Genomic DNA, 17,583 nt, shown 5'->3' with positions numbered 1-17,583 from the left:
AAAAGGGCGAAATATGTAAATGAAAAAAAACAGTGAATGCCTTAACATGCACAAAAATGTGAGCCCTCTCGTCGAAGCAATCTCTGACATACACACACTTCCTCTGAAAAACGTGATCTCGTCTATTGCAACACGCCATCATATAATGATAAAAAAGAATAGACAAAGGGAAAAAGAACAAAATAGAAAGTCTAGATGCACGCGTGTGATATAAGTGACATTTGATAATGATTCTCTTTTTGTGCGCTAAGGACTAGTCAAAAAGTATTCTGTTTCTCTCGTGTTTTCTATGTCAAGTGCTGCAGTGTCATCGCAGAGGTACTCGTCTGCAACTTTGTCGTCACCAAGTCAGGAAATAAAAATACTATCTGGAGAGATAACGTCAGGAGAGGACAGCACAAGATGAAAAAGAAAAATCATTCAACTGACAATCGTTTACAGGTCAAGACAGCGACTTGGCCAAAGCTAGTTGAAACAAACATTTTTTTTGAAAAATGCTTTTCTTTGGATACCATCACCACGCCTAATGCCAAATTTCATGTATCCAAGAATGACTTGAGCATAAATGCATTACCCCTTGCTGCGGGGTTTTTGTCGCGTGGTTAGGACTGGAGCTTGTAGAGGATTTCGTTGTTGAGCTGCTGTGGAGTAATCACCCCTCCCTCACTGATAGAGCCTTGAAGAAAATGTGAATTTGATAGAACTAGCTTTTCCGAGTCAACACAGCCAGCCACCACACATCCCTCAAGAGAGGAAGTCTCACGTTTCAACGCAGCATAAAACAAAATAAAAACAAATGTAAAATAAGGAATGTGAGCTCAAAGAAATAACATTCATAATAAGTAAAGAGAACAGAGAGTCAAGTAACATGAGAAAAAAAAAGTGTTCCCAAACCTTACAAATCCAGAACATCAAGAAAAAGCCGAACATTTGTGATTGCGACAAAAAGAGAGAAAAGGAAGTACAACGTAACACGTAATGCCGGAAGGTGAACATGAAATGTCCAAAGAAGGGCATCGATATATTCAGAATGTCTCATTTAGCTCTATAAGCTATTGCACAAAACATAAAAGAAATTAAAACACTTGTAATGACATTTCTCGTACATGAAAACAAGAGAGGCACATTGCTGGGCGGCAATCATCTTTCAAAAGAACGCTTATGATAACTTTGGTGGTTGTCTCCTCTCTTTTCTTCTAGCGTTCCTAGCAACAATGAGTGCATATGCGACTATTTACACACAAAAAAAACGATATATATCGAAAGTGATAGGCGCTGTTGCCTTGATGCATTTCGCATATGAAATAAAAACAAAGGATAAGGAATGCATTCCACAAATATTTTCACCAAGGCAACGGCGCTGTAAAAAATATAAACACAGACTGTAACTTCCCCACACGAACGTTTCCAACCAACGTTCGCGGAGAAGTTTCTTCTAAACATCGGTGTAGCCGGAGCGCAGAAGGGAGATGGTAACTGTGGAAGGAAATAAAAAAAAAACTTCGGTAACAGAAGTGACAAAAGGTGAGGAGGAAAAAACAAAGAACTTCGCTGCTCTGTTCTCCATCTTTGTTTTGGCACTGCCTGGGGTTTTTCGTCTGCTATAATAAGCAGACCGGTTCCGCGAGCGGTGTCGTCTGTTCGCGCTTCGTACGTCGCCTGCTCACGTGCCCGGATTGTCGTCTGCTAATAGTGCACGCACAAAGTAGTTCACAGACGACAAATGCTCAACGCAGCACGAGCACAGCCAGATTAGCGAGGTTGGCGGCCTCTATAGAAATGACAATACGTCGAACCACCAAGGAAAAAAAAATAAAGAAATGTACACGGAACCAACGGTAAAAAATATCAAACCCGAGCGATGTGTTGATGAGAAATTGTCCCTACGCAACACGCAGCCGGCGCAGGAAGGCTCTTCTCCGTCGAAAGGCACTTGGTACGTCACCGCTGGTTCCAACACGAAAGCCGCGAGAAATAACGTGGTGTCCCAACACATATTCTTGAATAAGGTGTATCGCACTCTCGAAACGGCGTCGGCTTGAAGACCAGCGGTTCACGGCGGAGAACAGAAGTCGACGGCTAGACGACAGTGAACTGTAAGGAGACACAAAGCGAACAGCCTTAGTAAAGTACAATGTCGGAGAGTATAGTTAACACATTAAGTGAAAAAGCAGTCACACCAAAGAACAGAAGCTCTCATTTTGTGCACAGGAATGTTCATGCACTGCCTCATCGCCACTTTGTGATAGGAGGTCTTTTCACATTAGACGAAAATGACCATTCCGCGCTACAGTGTTGAATTGTACAATATCGTGCACTTCAGAGAAAGTTTCCGTGCGCGACAATGTTCTTTCTTCTGCGGTTTCCGCGCGGAATTTTCAATATTAAACTTACTTGCATAGTAAAAGATTGAGCCTGTTTGTGACGTCGATATGTTAAGCGTACTTACAGACATGAAATCTAAACTAAAGCGCTGCCATCTGACTCTCAGCTTTGTATTTGGTGGGCGAGGTACCTATAAGCAGGTGATGAAAGCTAATATTCCTTCGACAATCATCTAACTTGACAGCCTCTCTTCCATTCTGATGCTTTGACGAATAATTTACGCTAGAATCACATGCAGACTACTTCTTCTGGGCCAGTAAGTTCTAGTGGATGGGTGTTCATAATGTCCACGACTTGAAATTTTCTCCGTGTTCTGCCAACGTTTCATTAAGCGACCAATAAGTTCCCAATTCTCATCGCTCTCCCCTACAGTCATGCCCATACGTCACTTTTAAATTTTCAGTCACAATAAAGGTCTAATTTTTGCAATGTGTAAATGTAGCACGTACAGAGAGATGCAACGAACTGTGTCACAGTTTTTCTGTTTGCACTTTCTACTCAGACACGGAGCTCACGAACTAGCCAACTCACCACGGTCAGTTTGAGACAGCTTAAATATAGCCGCACATAGAAGACACGGCAAGTTCACGTTTACTCGGAGTGCACTGAATTATGTGAACTGTTGTCGTGACAAGTGATAAGTACTCACAATTAAATTATGTCGACCTGCTCGTCGTCGGTCTCGAAGTCCATATGCTGCGACAAACAAATACCTATACGTTACACTGGGCACACATGTCACACACAAAATGAAGTCAGAGAAGAGAAAATGAGAGCCCACAGAACAAGGATTTCAAAGGCCAGAGCGCTGCAGGAACGACTGAAAGTTTAATGCCGAAATGCACCCCTTACTTTACTGCGAGATATGTCAGCTCGAAAAATCTGGTCTACACTCTGAACGGGCGGCACCATTTGTATAGCATATTCGCTGCACATGTGCGTTAAACGTTCAGCTGACAGTCCAACGCTTCGTCCCGCGTAATTCTTTCTTTGTGAATTGCCATCACGTTTTCTTTCGCCACGATGAATATTAAATGACTCGCACCAATTTCACAGCTTATTTGTGACACACAAGTGCTCGTGGACACGATACCATAAAGAACAACGGTTTACGAGTCAAATATTTCATTCCGCTTCTCAATTTATACGGTAATGCTTTCTCGTGACACACGCTCCTGTTTTCACACACAAGAAAAACGAAACAGATTAAAACATTTATATGCCATGAAAACCTGGCAATGTAAGTGGGAAAATACAGTTTTATGAATAGGGAATGCAAGTGGCTTAGATTACCCAAGAAAAAAGCGTCAGTACCGGTGTGCATGCACAGAGCCTAGCCTCTGCTCGGATTATTTGAGACGCTGAGGCGATAGAAACACTCGCCAAGTTTAGGTCTACTGTGTCTAAAACTGTCTCACAAGCACAGCCCGAAGTATCTCCGCGAGCGGATACAAAGGCAAATACAGGGATTGAGAACATGCGGAAGAGCGGGACGACAGAGCTTTACAAATAGTTTGGTGTATTTTTTATTTGGAAATGAATTTGGTGACGCGTGCATTAAATGCGGAAGTTCACACAGTGAAAAAAAAATAGTCGCGACAACTGGGAAACACACACAAATTAAATTTGCTGCATTGCACTCAGAAGTCAATTTTACAGTAGCAAAATATATTTACTTCAAAACTGCAGAAAATATTTTAGAAATTGACAGGCAGAAGTTGAAGCATCAATGACATTGCGTATACAACGCAGTCTCGTTAGTAAACGAGAATAGAAATCTGTAAAGGTGACGTCAACTATACAAATATTAGAACAGTTGAGTGTTAAATGTTTGAATACTTCTTGAGGTCTTACGAGAGCATTCTCAACTGACGGGTTTCCATGAAATCAGCAGCTATAAATAGAAATTGTGCCGAGTAAATGGCTCTGAATTTTTTAGTACAACCGATAGCTGACTACATTCTCTTGGATATAATTTGACTAATGTGACAGTGCTTACAATCGTCGATGACCTTGACGCCATCGAACGGTTCTCGGACTTTACTGTCGGGTTCCCAAGTAATACCTGGAGCCGTTGTAACTGTGACAGCAATGACCTGCAAGGAAAATGGCAGAAATGAGTTGGCAAATTAATTCTACACACCTGAATTGCACAAATAGTAAGCCCATATGTCTGACGTTGAATGCAGAATATTGTTGTGGTTGATAGTATTGTTACCACGATTTATATGAAAACATATAAAGATCACATGAAACAGACATGCCGAACCATTTCAAAAGAAATAAGAAATGAGATGTCTCTCCAGATGACAACAATGTTACCCAGGCACAACTAATAATGCATAATTTATGACAATAGTTACCCTTTTGAAGACACTGAGCTCGCATATATGAGAATGAGTTCTAGAGCAATAAAATATCAACTGGTAAATCTGAAGTATAGATTTAAAAAGCGACATAAATACAGAAGGTCATCTCATAGTCAAAAGACTTAGTGCGAGACTTTCTTTTAATACGAACCTCAAAGAAAAAGAACTATAAGATGAACAGCATCAGGGTATTGAGAACAGCTAACCTCATACAATGTTTCAAGACAAGTTTCACTGAATATAATAAATACAACATGGCAAACAAACAGCAAAATATTGTACAGAAGTTATGCTGTGTTGAAATTTGGCACATTATTCAGCACAGTGTGATTTCACTTTTGTGTTATGACTACCATGTAGCAAGTGTAGCAAATTCACTCTCATCTTTTTTAGTGTTGTACAATCGTCTATTACTTACTGCACGACATACTGCTTTACCTGAAATAAGCAAGTTTTACATTTCCCAGTTAAACAACTCAATGCATTGTATCTCTTTATTTGCAATATGTATTTTCCCTACCTGTAACATACATTGTTCAGCTGCAATGTAGACATCAGGCTTGTCAAGAAGAAGCAAACCTCCTTGCACCAATCCATGTGTACATTAGTTAAATGTCAAAATAATCAAGCGTAGTTTGCTGCAAAGTAATGGAGCTGTGTGCATTCCCTTATTAAGAGAAGAAACAAATAATTCGTGAAAGACTTTCATGCTTACCTGTTGCTGTTCTCTAGGACATCAACCTTTTTCTTGTACTCTTGGTTCTCACTCAATAACGTCTCCACCCTGTGAAAGGACACAAGAGATGCCTTTTGTATTGCTTGCAAGCGATGAGGGGAATTGTACAATTCAAATTTTCTTTGTTTTTCTTTAAATGAAAATAACAGCCCAACCTGCGGTAGAGAACTATTTTATAGTTGTAAGTATGCAATTCACACTACACGATCATTTTATTCATGCAATGGTCAAACAAGGGTGTCTCAGTTCGAGGCCAATGTTTTGACGGTTAGACTTGTCGGTCCACAAGCCCACTTATGAAAAACTCTGGTTCCAGCGGCCCCCAGTTTGACTAATGTTAATAACTTCAACTATGCAACTTCCTGTGGTCCTCCGTCTGGTTTGGCTTTCATAATACAAGGATTTTACATTATGAAGAAACCTGTGACATATTTGTTGCCAACATTTCCCGTACTGCAATCAATCAATCAATCAATCAATCAATCAATCAATCAATCAATCAATCAATCAATCAATCAATCAATCAATCAATCAATCAATCGTACCTCGCCATTTGTAGAATACTTCTATGTTTAAATGAAATCAGTAATACAATAATTTGAGAAACGTATCTTTCATGGAATGACTTCAGACAAGCTACATGAAACTAATGACAACAGCGAGAAAAGCAACATTCTAGGAAATTATGAATGTACTTTTGTATACTATCAAAAGCCTGTAGCTTCCAATGAACAAGTCGCAAGTAACGCTAGCTTACCTCTTTTCTAAGGAATCCATGTACTCTTTCTTCTTCCTTCGGCTTTCTTGAGCTGATATCTGCAAACACACAAATGCTATACAGTTGAAAAAGACAACAGGGAACAGATAGTCTTAGTAAAGCGTACGAAAATGCCCCGTAATAAGATAGTGGGCTCAAATTACGCATACGCCGAGCACAATGAAGAGCGGTAGCATGAACAGATGTTCATAGTGCTGCAAGTGCTACTGTGCTGTGCGGTGACAGTGTGCGGCGACAGTGACCAACTGTGATTGTATATCTGTGCTCCTTTCTTTCTTCATCTCTACTTTGTTATCACTTTACCTCCCCCTCCCCTCTCTCCCCAGCGTAGGGTAGCAAACCGGATCTTTCCCTCTGGTTAACCTCCCTGCCTTTCCCCTTTCCTCTCTGTCTCTCTCTCTCTTCGGGTTATGTATGCGCGCTAACTTTCGGATTTAGCCTTGCGAGAGTCACGAAGGTGGGTAGCCAGTGCAACAATATGTCAGTGCTTAGGTCGCACGTACGCTTCAGTCCAAGTTCATCCTTGTTGCTTACTTGCTATTCGTCGTCACAACAAGAAATAATGGTAAAACCAGCTTACGCTTAGTTTAATTTTATTTGAACGCTAAATCTTATCAACGTTTCATCTAACTCAGCCGTTCATTGGACGTTGTCTCGTGACATTTGCTATTTCGAGCAGCTTGCACGAAATGCTCCAGCTAGCCGGATTTCCTTTAGAGTTACGCCTCTAGTGTTTTGAGAGGGACCAGTGACCCCGCTGTACATCTTGCCGATGCATAAAAATATGTTAAGGGATCTGCGAAAGTGTTTGTCAATATGTATTAACGAATTGAATTCCGACATGGGCCTACAGCAGGAGTCAGTGATTTATGAAGCAACAAAAAGAAGAATGAAACTCGACGCCTTGTCTGGTCTGGAAGTAAATTATTATCAGAAACACGATAAATAGAATGCCGAACAAAATGGTGTTGTCGAAAGGGCTAGGCGTTTCGTCTTCTACACGGAACATTAAAAAATACAAATGAACACATCACTAAAAAGTCTCACCAACTGCAAAGAACCCATGAAGCGGTAACGTGCAAACCTTTCCAAGCAAAGAATTCGGGCATTCAACGACTTAAGAAATAAAACTATTTAAATGCCTATTCGTTAAGAATTCTTATTTTTGTTTGCCCATTTCCTTCAACTGCGGTTAACTATTGCTATTATTCGCATAGGGTTGGTGTCCTTATTTTTATTCTGGACTTCCTACATCAACATCTTGCTTCCTTAGTCCATTTTGCAACAAATATCTTTGCAACCAGAATCTTTAATGATAATTTACATACATCTTCAACAATGTTCACTCTACTGAGACACATTGCTTGGTAGACTGGCTTAGACATAAGGCTCCTTGGCAGAAGGTGACATTACGCCATAGAATGCCCTATGAAATTGTTCGTGAACACAAGCTCAGCGACATATTTGCATGAAAGCGTCGAACGCCTTGTTACCTTGTTTTTTATTTTTCGTCGTATCTTCTTGAGCGAGCGCTCTTCCGCCTTTGTGAGGGGTAACCGTTGGGGAATGGGGTAGCCTTCTGCCAGGAGTGTCCTCTTCTCCTCATCTGTCAGTATTAACACTCCCGTGGCACCCTTCTGCAAGGAAATGGCACACTTAAGGTCAGGATTTAGGTGCGAACTGCACAGGTACCGGCGTGGGTGCATACGTGTTAGGAGCCGAGAGTTGAGCATTTCACACTTTCTTGGACACTGTTCAGAGCTAGGGCAGTCAGCGTGCTCCATTTTAAACTTTCTGTTTCTGAACACTTTCTAAATGAAGCGTAGCAGCAAACGAGGGTCGTTGAGTTTGCACTTTTTGACAAGTCAAGCGTTAGCATGGTAGAGCTGACAAGCTGGTGCAAACGCACACTCTATCAACTCAACCAGTGAAGTCACTGAAGATGGCTTCTCCTTACAAGGACACTTACAGTGGAGAAACCAGCTTCCCCGAACGCCGTAGTTGCACACGCATGCATGTGCTGATCTTGAAGCGTGTCGCAAGTGTGATGACGAGGCTAAAAGTGGATGCATGAAATTTGAAGATTCCCACCGAGAGTCCAATAAACACTGGCCAACTGTGGACTAAACCCCGTATTCAGAAATGCATCTTGACTTGAAGCCCACGCCTGACTTGATTTAAATGACGCCTGGTGTGAATGCGCCCAAGACGCTCATTGCGTTCCCTTTGGTGCGTTCACGACAGGCGTCATTTAAATCAAGTCAAGCGTGGGCTTCAAGATAAGATGCATTTCTGAATACGGTTCTGAGTGTGACCCTGCAACAGGATTCCGGCTGCCCGCGCAGCTGTTCATTCCTCGTGCGCTTGGCTGCGCCTGGCGAATATGTAGTGAACTTACTGCCTGGTTGCTGATGAGCTGACTTCCGCCGCTTGCCGTGCCGCGCGACGAAGATGAGGAAGAGGAGCAGGATGAGGACGACGAGGATGACGTCACGGCCACGCGCGAATGTGACTGGCTGCGGCGGCTCATGGAGGACGATGACGACGCGGCGGGGTGGGACGGGCCGTGACCCGATGAGGTGCCCTGAGATGACGGTGTTGCGGCGTCGGGACTGCCTCCTCCGGCTGCCACTGTGAAACTGGTGGGTGAGCGGTTTTCGGTGCTGTGCACCGGGGACAGGCTCCCGTCCGAGTCGCTGCTGTGGCTCGACGGAGGTGTAGGTGGCAGCACGAAGCCGGACGCTGCGTGAAACGACCGCAAACGCTCGTTGACGTTTAACCCTCCCGTCAACCTTTTCCTCCAGACTAATGAGATATCACTAACTACCTAACTAACTAACTAACTAACTAACTAACTAACTAACTAACTAACTAACTAACTAACTAACTAACTAACTAACTAACTAACTAACTAACTAACTAACTAAATTGTCCGTCCGTCCATCTTTAGACAACATTTAAGGAATATCAGAAATAATGACTTATCGACATGGGCACTGCGATTGGGGCACCACCGCGAAATCTCCACACCATTTCCCCACGATGAGAGAGACTGTGCCAACCTCTGACCAGCACTTGCAAAATGCTTCATTAAAATGACGAAAATGCATTGAAAAGCAAACTCAAATTCAATATTTCGGTGCACGAACCGGTCGAAACGCAGGCATTTACCTCTTCTTTGGCGCCAGACCGTGGCGTCATACGCACGTCACTGACGGAGCGGTTGGCACGAAGTTGAAGTAGCAAAGCTGTGTAGTGTTGTTTTGGGCCATTTAGTAAAGCATTTGGAAATGCCTCAAACCCAGAACACGTAACAACAAGAGAATGCAGCAGGGACGCGCACACTTTATTCATTAAAATTTCCATTTTATGTTGCCGGATTCAGAGAATCATTAGCGCATGCGCGGTGTGAGTCGCTTCAGCAAATAAATTTCACGTATAAATTCGGCGCTGTTAGTATAGCGCCAGTGCCGGCCGTATTCTCTTCCTTGTGGTACCGTGTGTTGCGCTTCAACAATTCCCCGCCCTCTAAAAGAAAGGGTCTAAATCTCGGTCTTTGGTTTCACCATAATTAAAGCCTCTTTCCGTCAAACTACACATGTGCCAATGAATGTACACCCGTGAGCAAAAGTCTGCGCACGACAGGGTCTCCAAAAAAAGTAAATTTCTTTGCAATTAGCATGCAAAAGTGAAATTGACTAGTAGACTGGAAAGTTCTCAATGGTAACTTTGGACGGCACTCCTCAGTTTCAAGTTGCCTTCACAGGCTGAAGAAAAAAATCGGCTTTATCCCGCAGTCCCTGGTCCGTATACTTTTGCTCATGGGTGTACATGAGCGCTGAGCCCTGTCTACACACCCCTCCCTTTGGTCAGTTTGTGCAACTGCTAGCTTTAGACAACATGGCGAGCGATAAGTGATCAACTAAGGCCTCGCTTGTCCGCCACAACTATACTCATCATCATTTCCACGCAGTGCCGCGAAAGGTATGGGTGGCCTCAGAGGGCTAGAAAAGACAACCAGAACAAACGCTCTTCTAGTGGTGTCCGCTTCTGATCACTTTCGGTAGCAGCAGGATTAGCAGCACACAATGGGCGAGCCTTCCTTCCTCCACTGTATCAGTCAGCCTGCTCTCGTTATGGGAACAGCGCGTACAAGACGACGACAGATTGAAAGGACACAGGACGAGCGCTCGTCCTGTGTCCTTTCAATGCGTCGTCGTTGTGTTCGCGCTGTTCCCATTATGAATGTATACCAACTCGCCCAACTTTCCATTTTAATGCTCTCGTTACTGTAATTTGCCGACACGAGCCCAAGCCTTCGCTGCGCACGGCACGGAAATGGTAGGAGACACGAGCACAGCGAACAACCCCGTCTGTGAATGGGTCGCTCAAGAACATCAAACGAACAGAGGTGGGGGGAAAAGGGGGGCTCACGTGGTTCCAACTTGACCTTCGGGTACACCATGTGGCGCTCGTGTCGCGCAGCGGCCAACACGATGGTGGGCTGCTTGAGCAGGCTCTGCTGCTGCTGCTGCTGCTGCTGCTGATGGTGGTGGTGAAGGTGAGTGGCGGCTGCGGCCGTAGCCGCGGCCGAGGCGACGCACGCCAGCGAGGCCGGTAACGAGCTGGCCACCAGGGGCGCCGAGGCGAGCGCCGAGGACAGCAGGCGAGACGACGTTTTGCGGGACGGCGGAGGAGGCGGGCTCGAAGGGGGCGCCGGCGGCGGGCTCATGGGCTCCTGTTTGACCACCACGCCGCCAGCGGCGGCGGCGGCCAGGTCCGACTGGCCGGTGACTGTGGACACTGGAACCGCCGGGAAGCACTCGGAGTCCATGTCTGCGTGCAGGGAACAGAGAGGGAGTGAGGCAAATGAAAGAGTGGCGTAGAGTGATTGCGAGGAAGAGGGTGATGCGGAACGAGATAGAATGAGTGAAAGAGGCTGGGGTAGAATGACAGAGAGTGATAGAACGAGAGAAGGAGTTGAGATTGAGTGCCAGAACGAGAGAAAAAGTTGAGGTAGAGCGATAGAAAGAGGTTGACATAGAATGATGGAAAGAGGTTGAGGCAGAGTGACAAAGTGAATGAAAGAGGCTGAGGTACAATGACAGAGAGTTATAAAACGAGAGAAGGAGTTGAGTTAGAGTGATAGAACACGAGGAAAAGTTGATGTAAAGCGATAGAAAGAGGTTGACGCAGAGTGACGGAAAGAGATTGAGGTGGAGTGATAAAGCGAGTGAAAGAAGTGACGTAGAATGCGAAACATAGGTTTAGGCTGAGTGAGAGAGAGTTCAGAGGACAAGCTGAGATGCTGGCTAGAGAGAGGTTGAGACAGAGTTAGAGGACAAGGTAGAGTGATAGTGACAGAATGAGAGGTTGAGCTAGAGTGAGCGAGTATACAGAGCGCAAGTGGAGAGGGCGGCTTGAAGCATAAGCATTGATGCATATCGGGCTACACTCTTGGGCAAGTAGGTACAGTCTAGAAGAACTTGTTCTTGGCCTCGTCGTTTTTTCGCCTTAAACGATAGTAAGAGTCACGAAAGGGAAGGATTGATCTGGCGGCGCAAGAGACTGCTCGGAACACTCGGCAGCACGCTGTGGCCTGAGACTGATATACGCACGCGCATGTGTTAGTGCACCTGCAAATCAAGTCTGAGAAAAACATTTAAGTTGTTTATGGTATGGATAAGATATTATTTGTCATGACAGAAGGCGAACTTGGAACAATAAGTCTTACAGGTCCATATTGTACTGCTCGCCAGGCATCAACTGCGTCATCCTTGTGTAAGGCTGTTCATACTAAATGTCAGCCGCTCTAATGGATGCGTCAGCCATATTGGGCAGGGGTATTCAGACACGGCGTTCCCGACTCTAATTCTTTGTTATATTATGAACTAGAACTAAAACATAACTAGATAAAAACATTAAGGCACCGCAATTAAAGGAGACAAAGGTATTTCTCGATACCATGGCGAGATAACGATAACTTGAAATTGGCAGTCACCCTCTAGAAGTTGCGCAATAAGTGTGTTTATGTTGGTGAATTAATCATAAGGGACCTTGATCGTGGGACGGAAATTCGCAGAATAAGAATGGGTTGGAGAGCCGACGGTAGGGAATACCAAGCTATGAACGGAAGCTTATCGCTATCCCTAAAAAGAAAAGTGTACTTGAAACCTGAAGGTTAAGAACGAATATGGCGGAGTTAAGCATCGCACAACGAACGATCGAGCGAAAAATGATAGGCGTAACGTCAAGAGAAAGGAAAAGAGCGGTGTGGATCAGAGAGCAACCGGGGGTAGTCGATTTGTCGTTGACGTTAAGATGAAAAAAATGGAGTTGTGCAGGCCATGTAACGCGGGGGCAGATAACCAGTGGCCTATTGGAGTTACATAATTAGGTGCCAAGAAAAGGCAACCGCGGTTGGGGATTTCGGAGAACTAGGCGGTGTGATGCAATTAGGAAATTAGAAGGCACAAGGCGGCGTTAGCTGGCGCACGACAGGAGAAATTTGAGATGGCTGGCAGGGGGCCTTCGTCCTGCTATGGGCATCGAAATTGGCTGACGATGGATTCAGCAATCAATGCGCGATTCGAGACGTCACGTGGGCTTGACTTCCGGCTTCGCATCTGCTACAGGTGTCTAAGCTGCTGGCAAACATCGGGCGCCACGCTGCCCACGTGCACACTACATCGCCCCTCACAAGCTTTTTCTTTCTTTCTTATTTATTTGCGCAAGACAATGGCGCGTGTGCCTATGAACGCGACGGCTAAACGACGGCACACAATTGCGGATAAAACAGAGGAGCCACTTTGGAAAACACCAAAGCCATCTGTTGCGCTTTAATAAGCGACCTACGAAAACTGCTGCATGAAGCGAGGCGTGTCCGTCCTCGCATGCGGCAACGGCCTGCGGTTCCTTTCACTTCTTTGAGTTTCTTTATTTGTTATTGAAGCGGTGGAGGGATGCGGTGGTAGGGGGCGGGAGGAATGTTATGTTCACTGGTGCTGCCTGGCGGCAGAGTCCGGAAGCACGGGCGAGCGCATCGCCCCCGCCCGGAGCGCCTGTGTTTACATCCCGAATGCAGTGAACCCAACCAAGTGCGGCGGCGGCGGCGGCTGAGAGGACGCAGATTCAGAATGGGTGAGTGGGGTAGAGGGCGCTGCGCGCCATGCCCCCTCGCCCATCCCCTTCCTCAAGCTGCGTGCACTCTCACCAAGGTCGGTACTTCCCTCCGCGTCGAGGAAGAGACCGTGGCACGAAGGAGAAAAAGAAAAACGCCCGTAAAGATGCACGAACCGGAACGCAGAGCAAGCCAGGACCGAGACTTTGGAAGGAGGTTGGCACGCCGCTACGAGACGGTCGCACTGCGTGCCATGAGCGCTTTTGAGAGAGCGCGAGAGCTCTGGAAAGAGAAACAAAAAATGCCAGTAGGGGAGACTTCGGCCATCTTTGCGTGACGGCGTGGCTGACGCCCTCAAAACGTCACCCGCGTTGTGAGCGAAGACGAGAGGGGGTGTCCCCGTTTGCCCTGCTCTGTGACGTCATAAGTTGTTGAAGGGAGGTAAGAGACCGCTTCGTTAAGGCGAGGCGAGCGCCGTAGCGATGTTAGCTCGCGTGAAACGATGTCGGCGACCGCAGGAAGCCGGGCTTCTGTCGGAAGTTTCCGAGCCACCTCCTCCCCCCCCCCCCACTCCAACGACGTATGTAAACACACTGCGAAACTTCAAACGACACCTAGACAACGTGGGACGACGACATCAACACAACATGCAGCTCTTGATGGCGTCACAGCTCGACGACCGTCCAGGTGCCAAAGAGCTATGACGTCATCCTGACGATGCCATAAGCCTTCTACACGTGGGCTGTGACGCGTTCCTCATTGCAGGAGTGAATGGTGAAACCAGGAGCTGCATCGCTGTCGCTGTTGACTGTGGGAGTCGGCATTCTTCGACTGGTGGACATGCATCCTGTGACAAGCGCCTGCGGGAGAAAGTCATGCGACTAGCACAGCTGTTCGACATTACACGGCGGGACTCGATGCAATGTTTGTTTGCCTTTCGAGGCTCACGGAGGAGGCTGACGGGTTACTTGAGTTCACAGCGAATGGTATCGCACCCGTGGCTGTAGACAAGCCTTCCTGGAAAGTAGGCGCACGCGTTCCGGCGAAAGCGGTCGGGACGAAACAGTGCGACAACAGTGCTTGAGAAATGTCAGGCCAATGTCGCTTGCCTGTACAGTGCCAATCAGTAAGGACAGCAACAAGAAAAAAAAAAAAACGTCCGGCATCGCGCATTTTTGTGTCTCGGACAATATGTTTGAGCGAACCTGTTATTGCGACTGTGCGACAGTGTGCTAAAAAGACGCTAAGAACGGAAAGACGAGTAGACAATCCTTCTCGTATAGTTTGCCTTGCTCTTGCGTCGTTTGTGCCTTGCTTAGTGCATTTCGATAATTATAAAAACATGCATACAAGTAATCTTAAGTATATAGGATGACACAGTGATTCCCACTAAATGGCGGAAATCTGGCGCTGTGGTGGTTCAGCTAATATGGAAATGATACGTAGTACAGGTATTTGTTTAATCTTCATGTTTGGAGCTTCAGACATTCTTAAGGCATAATTATCGTAATTTATCTCTGTAAATTTTCATGCAAACAAACTTTTTTTACAGACGCAGCAAGGTAATAAGTTCCCTCGTGCATGATAATCATTGCATATTGTTTGATTTTATAAGGCAACTGCCCGTTGTATGATAACGATCAATTCGCACGAAGTCACAAAACAATTTGAAGCCATAGGGCTGAAGCTCAGACAAATCCATGCACTACAACGGTCATTCCCACGCCAAGATGCAGGCATGACGTGTCCCCGGCTCCGCAATCACTTCCGGCATATGCAGCCTCCAAAAGTATAGCCTCCGAGACCTGCTGATAACAGGAAACGGTCGCTGCGCCGTGGATGTGAACATCACCTACGCTATGCACTGTTAATTTCCACCACCATGGCATTTCGAGCTAATCACAGAGGCCGTAGCAACCCTACCTGCGCGTTCAATCAGGGCTGACAAAATGGCGAATTGGACTGTGTCCAGAATAGCATCTTCGGTTCGAACCGCCATACCTGAAGCTCTCGTAGACACTAGCGCCGGATTCCCCTCTTGTAAGGTTTCGCAAGCTCTTAAGTACGGTCTTGGCCTCCGATATTCGGCGGAATTCGCTGCCCCATTCGGAGGCCATGGTATAGGGCACACAGTTTTGTACAGCGGCACAGCCATACACAGTCGCACGTTCAAGGAGCCAGGCTCGGAGCCACAGCGGATTGACAGTCACGAACGAGAGTTCACGGCTTCTCTGGCGGCTCGCATACCACAGACGACACCGCCCCCTCTCTGTCATACACACACTACACGCTGTGGGTGCGTGCACGAAAGGAGGATCCACAAATGCCCGTTCACTCCGGCACTAGGTGGTGTCCCAATCCACGCCCCCATAGGGTGGCGCCCTCTAGATTTAATATGTGCATTTTAAAGGCTACGCTTTTGTTAGCTGATTGCGACGGAATCGATTTTTGGAGCCGGAAGCACGTGGTAGACGTCAGGTTTTGGAAACCACCTGTCACCCCATTAGGCAGCAAGTGACACCCCGCCAAACGCTCAAAACACAGCGGGGCCACACTGCGCACGCGCAGAACGCCACAACAGCTTTGCGCATTGCGTGCCTCCGCTATAATCACCGTCTAGCGCTAAAAAGGTTGCGCCGACGCTGCCCTCGAACCGCACTGGTGGTCGCTTGACAGCTCAGTGTTGGCAACTTGACGAGAATCACGCTAGATTTAGCGAGTATTTTTTTTGGGGGGGGGGAAGTTCTAGCGACTTTTTCAATCACCTTTTTTGTTAGCGATGCAATAGCCACAAACTTGAAGTAAGTTCCCCGAATTCAATGATGATTCAATGCCTCGTCAACATTTTATCCCAAGGAGTAATTATATCTATTATGTGTCACTAATTTTGAAGACAGCCGGAGAGATTATCAATGAGCCCATACGGATGCATCAAAGTTGCTTTTCTAGAGAAAACGCAGTTTTGTGATCTCCGAAAGAAAAAAAAAAACGTTTTTAGAAGATCAGGGGGCTAGTATATCGTTATTTATGTTTTAAATATGGCTTAATTTACCTCCTGCCGTGGCGAGTCAATGGTGGGAAAGTTGAAAAGGAGAAACAGCTGTTTCTCCTTTTCAACTTTCCGACCATTCATTCGCCACGGTAGGAGGTAACTTAAGCTATATTTAAAAAAAAGCAAATAACGATAGACGTCTAGCAACCATTAAAAAATAAAGTAACATCGCGAGCAACTGACTATTACCATATCTTCGAGTAGAAATAGGGGAGGAGAATAAGGGGAGCGGGTGGGTCGCTTTTTTATGTTATATCTTTCCTCAGTTTAGACCTATTTATGTGGAATTTTCATTCCACGCAAGCTTAATTTGCTGCAGATGGGACCATGTTAAAGGCCGAGCCAACACTAAAGCAATAAAAGCTCGGTCGCTGCTTGGAAGGTTGTCTTTCCTGGAGCACGGATTGCTTATGAGAGTTCTCAATTGAAGCAAAGTAATAGTTACATGCTTGCCTTTAGAGAGACAGTTCTGGTTAGCAAAAATATATCTTTAGGCTTAGCGAATACTCCGAGAAATAATAAAGCTTGGTATCAAAGGCGTCGGGAGTCGTTCGTAAATACGGGCGAAGGAAGCAAAAAAGAAACCAAGAAACAGCATGGCGTCGTGCAGGTAGCCTCGGTACAGTAACCTCTTCTGACGCCGTACCTCTGCCTTTCTCCCTTCAGGGGGCGCACTGATCCTTGGGGGAATAAGCCTGCCCGGGTTTGCCGGACATTACAAGGCTCGTGGTAGCACTTCGCAACATCCGCGTCATCCATAGGCCAGCGGCACGCTCTCCAGGTCATGCAAGGCGGCTATAAATTACCGCTCGCCTATTACGTGGTGACGAGGGCCCTTCTTAGCACGAACCTTTCCTTACGTTTGTTGATGACAACGTTCTATAGTTGTCAGGTGACAGCCCTTCTTCGGGGTTATTTTTCCCCGTCTCCATGTTTGACGATCAGTACAGAATACACGAACGATTGCCTCACGGCAACGCCACTGAGCCTCTGGAGCACTCGATGGAAGCGCGGCTCAAGCGCGCGGGTGAGACCACACGCTCGCGGTGCTGCGACGTCTACAGCGTCATCGTCGTCGTAGGCTCAAGCGTGCGTACGGGCCACTTCCGCATTCCCGGAGAGCCGACGCACGCCGCAACGCTT

The 17,583-nt window shown here is 46.2% G+C and overlaps 1 protein-coding gene across 1 annotated transcript in view; it reads right to left on the bottom strand.

The window, feature by feature from the left end:
* Positions 1-818: 818 nt before the first annotated feature.
* LOC142563602 (uncharacterized) overlaps positions 819-17,583 on the bottom strand; it is a 245,837-nt gene continuing 229,072 nt past the window's right edge. Inside the window, exons 3-10 of the mRNA XM_075674180.1 lie at positions 10,703-11,104; positions 8,667-9,010; positions 7,762-7,905; positions 6,248-6,306; positions 5,470-5,538; positions 4,385-4,481; positions 3,035-3,081; positions 819-2,094 (exon numbers count right to left, since the gene is read on the bottom strand). Coding sequence (XP_075530295.1) covers positions 3,037-3,081; positions 4,385-4,481; positions 5,470-5,538; positions 6,248-6,306; positions 7,762-7,905; positions 8,667-9,010; positions 10,703-11,104 — 1,160 coding nt within the window. The 3' untranslated portion in view covers positions 819-2,094; positions 3,035-3,036. The remainder of the gene's footprint in view (positions 2,095-3,034; positions 3,082-4,384; positions 4,482-5,469; positions 5,539-6,247; positions 6,307-7,761; positions 7,906-8,666; positions 9,011-10,702; positions 11,105-17,583) is intronic.

The sequence above is a fragment of the Dermacentor variabilis genome, chromosome 11, assembly GCF_050947875.1.
Source record: "Dermacentor variabilis isolate Ectoservices chromosome 11, ASM5094787v1, whole genome shotgun sequence".
In the NCBI taxonomy this organism is placed as follows: domain Eukaryota; kingdom Metazoa; phylum Arthropoda; class Arachnida; order Ixodida; family Ixodidae; genus Dermacentor; species Dermacentor variabilis.
This window is presented reverse-complemented; position numbering and strand designations above follow the sequence as displayed.